The sequence below is a fragment of the Lipotes vexillifer genome, unplaced genomic scaffold (assembly GCF_000442215.2).
Source record: "Lipotes vexillifer unplaced genomic scaffold, Lipotes_vexillifer_v1.1 scaffold306, whole genome shotgun sequence".
Lineage (NCBI taxonomy): Eukaryota > Metazoa > Chordata > Mammalia > Artiodactyla > Lipotidae > Lipotes > Lipotes vexillifer.
Genome location: NW_006789814.1, coordinates 1,343,598 through 1,353,261, shown reverse-complemented (window position 1 = coordinate 1,353,261; position 9,664 = coordinate 1,343,598). Strand labels below are relative to the sequence as shown.

General features: G+C 49.4%; 1 protein-coding gene across 1 annotated transcript in view; it reads left to right on the top strand.

Annotated features, from left to right (window-relative positions):
* The window catches only part of SNX29 (sorting nexin 29), a 569,236-nt gene that overhangs the window by 475,182 nt on the left and 84,390 nt on the right, over positions 1-9,664 (top strand). The window contains exon 19 of the mRNA XM_007462815.1: positions 550-690. Within this exon, the coding sequence (XP_007462877.1) occupies positions 550-690 (141 nt within the window). The remainder of the gene's footprint in view (positions 1-549; positions 691-9,664) is intronic.

The following is a 9,664-nucleotide window of genomic DNA, read 5'->3' as shown; positions in this document are numbered from 1 at the left end:
TTCCCTCCCTCCCTCCCTCCTTCCTTCCTTCCTTCCCTCCCGAGATTGATCCTGCCCCCTCTGCATGCTGGTCTGTGTGATCCCAGGCACAGCTGCATGGCTTCTATGTCTGACTGTGATCTGCACCACCTTGGGAAGAGGTGCTGTTAGCTCCATTTTACAGAAGAGGAAACACATGGCCAGCGAGGATGAATGGCCTCTCCCCTGCAATCTGTCAATCTGTCATTACAATATGCATGTGACAAAAGTATGAAAAATACGTCTCTAAGATTCGTTGGGCTGCCGATTTCTGCTGATACTGGGAAACTGATGTTCATGAATATGCAGCCTGCCTGATGGAGTCATTCTCTCGTGTATCCACTGGTACACTCAGTACACTGAGTCCCTCCTCTCTGCCGGCGCTGGGCCTCCAGTGACACGGGAGGTGGGGTGTGGCCCTGCTCTTGCAGAGCTGGCTTTCCTGGGGGGAGCGTTGCCAGAATCCCACCCCTTTGTAATGAGAGCTTTAAGAGACATGTACATTTTCTTGCTCTCTCCTTTTCTCGAAAGGTCTACATCCGGATAAAAGACAATGAGTGGAACGTCTATCGGCGGTACACGGAGTTCAGGAGTTTGCACCACAAGTTACAGAACAAGTACCCTCAAGTGAGGGCCTACAACTTCCCACCCAAAAAGGCCATTGGAAACAAGGTAGGTACCGTCACTGCCCGGGGCCAGGCAACTCTCCAACTGGTGCCTCTGTCTTCTCCTTCCATTGGTGATTTAAACGTATGTGCTCCTTTATTTAACTCAAAAAGTTGGCTAATATGAGAAAAAATAGGAATGAAGAAAACAAGTCACCCATCATTCCGCCCGCCTAAAGACAATCACATTATGTTTCGTCTATGTCCGTCCTCTCATTTCTCTAAGGCAGGGGCTGTTCTGTTAAAAGGCCAGAGAGTAAATGTTTTGGCTTTGCGCACCGTACCATTTCAGCCAAAAATACGCAGCTCTGCCATGATGGCAGCAGCTGCAGACAGTATGGATGCACATGGGTGCGTCTGTGTGCCAATAAAACTTTACTTTTAAGAGGAGGTGGCAGCTGGATCTGGCCTGTGGGGCATAGTTTGCCAGCTCCTATTCTGGACCAAAAAAACAAAATGTTTTCTAGTTTTGATCCATGGTTGTCATGATATTTATTTGGACTTAAGAATATGGAGTTATTTCCCAGGCAGGGCTTTCTCAGAGGAGCTCCTTTTATTATTACTGCCTCCTGAAGTTTAGTCATTGATAATGACCTAATTTGTTTCTATGTATTCTCCAAGTACCCTGGAGAAAGGAGGCGCTTGCCCCGCGCATGCTTGCTGGTCAATTAGCGTTCATTCATTCATCCAGCCGGCATTTATTGAGCACCAGTTAAGTGTCACAGTGCAAGGGGCACCGAAGATGACAGCCGAGCCGGGCGTCAGGCCCCATGTGTTGTCTGCCTCAGCCGGTCAGCATCGTTCCGTCCCCCCTCACGTTTGCAGCCGTTCTCCATCATGGCTGTGCTTTGGATCACTTGGGAAGCTTTAAAACCTCTGAGACCTGCCCACCCCCCAGCCCCATCCTGAGTTCATTGGTCTGGAGTGAGGCCTGGGCACTGAGGGATTTAAAAGCTCTCCAGGTGGCTCCTGGATGCAGCCAAGCCGGAGAACCCCTGGCTTCCTGTCGAGTAGGAGACAGAGGCATTTCATCAATTGCAGTGTATTAACTAGCTTGGCAGGGGCAGTCAAATCAGATGAGGTAGCGTGGACCCTTAGGGCCTGGGAGGAAATGGGCCTTGGATAGGAGGCATTCCTCTCCTCCTGTGATTCTCAGAGTGTGGCTCCTGGTCAGCAGCGTGGGCCTTACCTGGAGCTTGTTAGCAATACAGATTCTCAGGCTCCATCCTGCACCTGCTGGAATACAGGCTCTGGGGCTGGGGCCCAGAAGGGTGGGTTAACAAGCTCTCTGGGTGATGCTGAAGCACAGGAAGTGTGGGGACCAAGCGCCATCACATTGACAAAGCTTGTGCACATTCCATTAGCCATGAATTTCCTAGTGTGTCTCTGGAGGAGGCGCCTTGCCTAGGATTTCCTACAGTCTTTATCATAGAAAACCCAGAGCAAGAGTTTCCATAAGCCACTCCCCACACTTGGGAATTCCAGAGAGAAAACTGTTATTGACCGTTACATTTACATCTTCAGAGATTTCTGTGTTTAAACCAGATTAGAAACCTGATCACATCAGGGTGTGCTGGAACATAATTTAAACAGTTACAAAGCAGGTTTATCTCAGGCCCAGAATAAACCTGTTGTTCTTTTTTTTTTTTTTTCTGTTGAGGAAAAGTAGAGTTGAGCCCATAAAAACGGAAGACTTGGAAATTCTATACTTGTTCATAGCAAGGAGTACAATAATTCTTAATGAAAAGAGGTGGGGGGGCTACATACTGATTTAATCTAATGACTTGCAGGCTCATACAAATCTTGGGACCCATCCAGAATGTCTTAAAATGTCACAGGACAAAATTCTACATAACCAGCATATTATCCCTGTAAGATGTTCTCATTTGCAGAGAGCATTACACGACGGAAGCAGCCCTTCCACGATACCTGCAGGGAACGCGGCCCGTCTGCGTCTCACTGAGGGAATTATACAAGGCTGAACTGGGGACATGTCTGTCTTTCGCTGTGTTCTCACTTCCTATGGCTGCTGTAACAAATTCCCACACATTTAGTGGTCTAAAACAGTTCAGGTTTATTGTCTAAAGCTAGTCTCTCTGGGCTCCGATTAAGGCGCGCGGGCAGGGCCGCGCTCCTGCTGGAGGCTCCAGAGGAGCCTTGCCATTTGCAGCCTTCTCGAGGCCCTTGGCTTGTGGCCCCCTTTGTCTTCAAAGCCGCAATCACATCACTCTGGTCTCTGCTTCTGTCTACATAATAGCCACATCTCCTTCTCTGACTCCTCTTCCTCTAATAAGGACCTTTGTGACCACAGTGCCCTCCCAGCCCCCCGCCCCCGATTATCTGTGATCATCTCCTACCTCAAGTTCTGCAAAGTCCCTTTTGCCATGTAAGGTAAGATGCTCTCAGGCTCTGGGATTAGGATGTGGACACCTTTGGGACCCACACTTGCTGAATGATTTCTCCGCAGCCCAAAGGGACGCCCTCCCCACTCCATCTCTCCTCAAGCCTTATAGTTAGGCAACACTTACTAAGACAAGGCAAAGTTGCCAAGAGCAACACCAGTCTTAAGTACGCTGGTGTTCGAGGCTCAGGTTTAGCGAGATGAAACGTAGGCCTGAGGGGTAGGAAGGGCTTTCCGGAGTTCCGTTTTTTTTCTGTTGAGGAAAAGTAGAGTTGAGCCCATAAAAACGGAAGACTTGGAAATTCTATACTTGTTCATAGCAAGGAGTACAATAATTCTTAATGAAAAGAGGTGGGGGGGCTACATACTGATTTAATCTAATGACTTGCAGGCTCATACAAATCTTGGGACCCATCCAGAATGTCTTAAAATGTCACAGGACAAAATTCTACATAACCAGCATATTATCCCTGTAAGATGTTCTCATTTGCAGAGAGCATTACACGACGGAAGCAGCCCTTCCACGATACCTGCAGGGAACGCGGCCCGTCTGCGTCTCACTGAGGGAATTATACAAGGCTGAACTGGGGACATGTCTGTCTTTCGCTGTGTTCTCACTTCCTATGGCTGCTGTAACAAATTCCCACACATTTAGTGGTCTAAAACAGTTCAGGTTTATTGTCTAAAGCTAGTCTCTCTGGGCTCCGATTAAGGCGCGCGGGCAGGGCCGCGCTCCTGCTGGAGGCTCCAGAGGAGCCTTGCCATTTGCAGCCTTCTCGAGGCCCTTGGCTTGTGGCCCCCTTTGTCTTCAAAGCCGCAATCACATCACTCTGGTCTCTGCTTCTGTCTACATAATAGCCACATCTCCTTCTCTGACTCCTCTTCCTCTAATAAGGACCTTTGTGACCACAGTGCCCTCCCAGCCCCCCGCCCCCGATTATCTGTGATCATCTCCTACCTCAAGTTCTGCAAAGTCCCTTTTGCCATGTAAGGTAAGATGCTCTCAGGCTCTGGGATTAGGATGTGGACACCTTTGGGACCCACACTTGCTGAATGATTTCTCCGCAGCCCAAAGGGACGCCCTCCCCACTCCATCTCTCCTCAAGCCTTATAGTTAGGCAACACTTACTAAGACAAGGCAAAGTTGCCAAGAGCAACACCAGTCTTAAGTACGCTGGTGTTCGAGGCTCAGGTTTAGCGAGATGAAACGTAGGCCTGAGGGGTAGGAAGGGCTTTCCGGAGATCCGTGACTTAGAAAGAGTGTGAAGCAGCCCTGTCTCTGCTGTGCCAGGAGCAGGGACCGCGAGGGAGTTTCCCCTCTGAGGTGGGTCACCTGCAGCCCTGCCCCGCCCCCGTCCTCCCGTCCCTGTCAATCTGGGACTGACCTACAGCAGCAGTGGCCTTTTCTCCTGTGAAATCTGTATCAATAGGGCACCCAGGACAACCCTATTTGCAAATAAATGAGCATGGCATCTTGGTGGGTCTGGCCCAGTGATGACCAGCTCGTACACATGCACTGGCTGGTTCTTAACTAGGTCTTTGGTCCTGCCCCACATGGTCAGGGGTGGATCTGACAGTTTCCTCTCTTACCTAGGAATCTGACAGCTCAGAGCTGTCCTGGGGTCTCAGCCTCTTTTCTTGTCTCTGCGGCCCTTTAGCTTTTAATTGGCTGGTCAGGGTCCGACTGTAGTTTGATTCCCTCCACTCCCCCACACCCCATTCCCCCACCAGAGTACACTTTGGCTGATGCCCAGGACAGATCTCAGGATCTGTCTGATTTTCAAGGGCAGAATGAGTCAGGATTCAGGACTTCAGTGCCCAAGAGAGGCCAACAATGAACTCTTCTTTAGAGACCAAGCTTGCGCTGGACACAACTGCGTCTGATTGCTCAGTGAACCTGCTTTGATACCCTGAGGGCAAATTTTCTAGAGAGCTTTGATTCTGAATTGACCCAGAAAAATGTACTACATCAAAATCTTTTCTTTGATTGGATCACTTCACCAGTTAAACGCTTGCCCACTTGGACCTTTAAGGCACGTTGACACAAGATCCTTGGGTGGATTGAGTTACATGCACCTTGTTGCTCTAAGCCTTGGACCTGTTAAATGATTGACTCTAGAATCCACAGTCCTGGACAGTATTCAAGGACATGTTAAACATAGTGTAGCCTTTTAAAATTCATCAGATGAGTATCTTTCTAGGCTGAATTTCTAGATATTTCCCCAGCTTTAGAAGTAAAATGTGATCTTAACCCCAGTTTGAACTTTTAAAAAATTGATTAAATTTACACATTTTATAGTTTCTGGATGCGAAATTTGTCTTCGCCAAATCATTTCTTTTACCTCCATATGCCACGTATGTGTTTAGTTATAAATGGGCAGGGTGCCCAGAGCACTTGCTAAAGATATTTCCATTCTTGCCCTGCCTACAGTCCCTTTCCCTCACTGTAGCCAGAGTGAGGTTTGTATAACATCAGTCAGATTGTATCACTGTTGATTAAAACCCACCAGCGGCACCAGTTAAATTCAGGACTCTTTGCTGTGGCCTGTGAAGTGTCCCCCGATAGGTCCCCCACTTACTCCCCTAACCTTATCTCGTGCCCCCCTCCTCTCCCTCTACAGACCCAGCCACTCTGACCTCCTAAGACTTCCATGGGATTCTCTGGCCTTTGCACCTGCTGTTCCCTCTGCCTGGAACAGCTTTTCCCCATCTCCGCATGGACAGCTCCTCCAACTTGTGAGGTCTCAGCTCAGTTCCACTCCTCAGAGAGAAGCCTTTCCCAGCACCTTTGTCAGCGCCACTCTCTAGCCCGTTACTCTGTTTTCATTTTCTCCCAGCCTCTCCTGGCGCATACCATGAGTGGAAATGATTTTCTTTGTGTACTTGAGTAGTGTCCATCTCTCTGCCCTGGAATGGAAGCTCAGGAAACAGGGCCTGGGTCTGTTTCTGTTCACTGCTCTCTCCAGCTCCTAGTATAGAATCTGACACACCAGGGACACTCGTGGCCTGAATGAATGAATAAATGAACAGAAATTAAATGGCAGTTTCCCTTTTATTTTCTTCTTTACTTCACTGGGTCTTGGCACAAATTCAAAAAAAAATCTGAATTCCAAAAGTGAGTAGAATAACTTTCAGGGTATCTTTGGAGGTTGTTCCCACTCCACTTTTGGCTGAATATTTCTTGCAGAATGGGCAAGAGCCTGGCAAGCCTTTGCAGACGGGAAAGCGGGCTGCCTAGCAACCTGAGGGTGTGGACTGGAGCTCGCTGTCCAAAAGGATTTCGCTGGCGTGAGGGCTTAGGTGGAGGACGTGTTTTTGATGTTGCTACTAAAAGTCTACATTATTGCTCAGTGAGCAAATGAGAATTGAGGGACTATCGTTCCTTCTTAGGATAATGGAGTCGGTCTCTGAAAGTTCATTTGGCACTAAGGCAAGGCAAATCAGTTTCCCCCGGGCTGCAGATAATTCAACTTGTTGGAGAAACTATGCATTAAAATTCTCATTAAAAACACATATGCCAGTGTGCGGTGGAGGAACCGAGGGGCACTCGCTGAGCCGTGGAAAGCGCCTTTGCAGCTCCCGAGAGGCATAGGTTGCAACGCAGCCCCAGGCATGATGGCAGGACCCCAGCCAGCAGTGGGAATGAGCAGGCATCTGGAGGAATGAGGAGGCTGATGAATTCTTCCACTTGGCAAACATGTTACAAGTGCAGGGGTGTTCTGCTAGGTGTGGGGAGTCGAAGATGATTTAAAGTATGGTCTCTGCCTTCACAAACTTCAGGTTCTTGTAGGGAGAAAAACTAGTGAATCCTGTGGGCTGGCGGAGGGTTCCAGTGCACTTGGAGAAGAGCAAGGAGGGGGAAGCAGAGCTGCTTGCTGCAGGAGGGAAGATGCTCGAAGGGCCAGCAGGAGTCCCGGTGCTGAATCTCACATGAGGGAGCAGGTGGGGACGCAGGCAGTTCAGGGGACGTCCTTCCCGTCCTTGTGCCCATTTCCTCCGTGCATCTGCATTAGGCTCCTATGGCTGCCGTAACAAATACCACAGACCTGGTGGCTTAGAGCAACACACATGTATTGTCTTGTAGTTCAGGAGTTCAGAAGTCTGACACAGGTCTCACTGGGCTAAAGTCAAGGTGTTGGCCAGGTTGGTTCCTTCTGGGGGCTCCAGGGAAGAATCTGTTTCGTGGCCTTTTTGCAGCTTCTAGAGGCTTCCTGCATTCCTTGGCTTGTGGCCCCTCCTGCCGTCTTCCACGCCGCATCCCTCTGACCCTTCTTCCATAGTCACATCTTCCACATCTTCCACATCTTCAACCTTTCCTGACCACGGCAGGGAAAGGTTCTCCACTTTTGAGATCAGATGTGGTCCAGCCAGATAACCCAGGGTCATCTCCCCATCTCAAGGTCCCTAGTCACACCTTGCAAAGTCCCTTTTGCCGTGTAAGATAATGTAGTCACAGGTCCTGGAGATTAGGGTGAGAACATCTCTGGGGGAGGCATTATTTTGCCTACCTCGTGCCTCTTGCCTTGCCTGGAGTAAAAGAACATTACTAGTACCTCACTTTACAACTGGGGAAATGGAGACACAGAGAGGTAAAGTGACTTGTCCAAGGTCAGCTCGCTCGGCAGTGTCAAGGCTGATGTGTGTGCCCAGGCAGACAGTCTACAGAGCCCTAAGCCTTCACCCTCTCACCACAGATCTGCTGCAGAGGACCCTGGAGGGTGGGTGAGTAGATTATTTAGCCATTGCCCAGTTGGTAGATATTTACGTTGATTCCATAATTCAGTTTCTTAACCTCGTTGGTGTGGAAATCAGGGAGCAGGTGACACCGGGGCCCCCGGTTGCCTCTCCCTTCTGCTGACCCATCCAGGCCTCACATACCGCCTGCCCTCACTTAGGGACCATTTTTAGAGCCAGGAGCTGCTGCCTTCATAGTTGACCCTAAGTGTATGGAGACTCAGTCATTCATTCGTTTGTGTATGTATTCATTCTGCAGGACTTTGCCAACCCTGAGAGTTAAAAAAAAAAAAAAAAAAAGTTTCTTGCTGGTTCGCTAGCTGTGTGGCCTTGGGCAAGTTATCTGACCTCTCTGTGCCACACTTTCCCTTCTGTGTAACAGGGATGGTCATGGCACTTCCCTCCTAGTGATGTTATGAGGATTTAAGGTGGTAACGTTTCTAAAGTGCTCACAACTGCGCTTGCGTGTGATAAGTACTACGTATGGGTTTGTTAAAGGGGCATGTGGTCTGGTTGTGAGATGGAGCAAGCAGACACGTAAGCGCGTCCGTACTGTAGAGCATGCTGGGACTCTGAGCCCGAGCAGTGGACGAACCTGACATGGGTGGTCCGTCCAGAACCTCCACACCCTGTGTTTCTGTGTACAGTAATGCCAGCCATCCTGTGCCCGGCTTGTCATATATACTGGAGGCTCTGTATTCATTTTCTCATCATGCAGTTGTTGCCAAGCCCTGTAGAAAAATGTCTTCTGGGTGAGGAAACCGGGCTCGGATGCTGTAAACACACCGCCCAAGGTCCTGTGGCTCCTATTAGGGATTGAGTCAGACTCATTCTAATGGCACTGTGCCTCCTGATCCAGAAGCCTCTAAACCCACACCCGAGTCCAGGAGCTGGCACTGCAGGAAGTCACTGTTACCAGAGGTTTCTCTGTGGAGATACAACATCTCACGGGATTCTGCCAGAAACAGCCTCATGTGGGAGAAGATCCAGAAGGCAGTGCAGATACCGGCACCCAACTGGAGCGGAGACACAAGGAGCTCAGACACCATCCCCTGAAGCTGAAGCTTTTCCAAGAGAAATTTAGGAGAGAAAAGAAACTCCAGCCGAATGAAGCCATAAACGCAAGGTTGTTTCTTATTTGACACTCTGCCAACCACTGTGTAAATAGCCCCAGTACTTAATATGTTAAACAAGAAGAAAAAAGAAATTGGGCTCATTATACATCACACATTTGTGTTTCTCTTTAATACAGTAAAGGCCTCTTAAGATATGTTCCAGGAGAGCAGTTGCCGAAGTCATCTTGCCAGAAAAATTGTCTCAGGAGAGAGACAGGGCTGAGCCCTAGACCTGGACTATGTATAAGTGTACATATGCAGATATGGATATATATTTAATGAGTGGGGAGTTCTTGGGAGGACTTTTCTATAACATCAAATTAAAACCCAATTTTAATTTTTTTTTTTTTTTTTTCTGTACGCGGACCTCTCACTGTTGTGGCCTTTCCCGTTGCGGAGCACAGGCTCTGGACGTGCAGGCTCAGTGGCCATGGCTCACGGGCCCAGCCGCTCCGCGGCACGTGGGATCCTCCCGGACCGGGGCACGAACCCGTGTCCCCTGCATTGGCAGGCGGACTCTCAACCACTGCGCCACCAGGGAAGCCCTAAAACCCAATTTTAAAAATCAAGGTCAGGGCTTCCCTAGCGGCGCAGTGGTTAAGAATCTGCCTGCCAATGCAGGGGGCAGGGGTTCGAGCCCTGGTCCGGGAAGACCCAACATGCCGCGGAGCAACTAAGCCCATGAGCCACAACTACTGAGCCTGCGCTCTAGAGCCCGTGAGCCACAACTA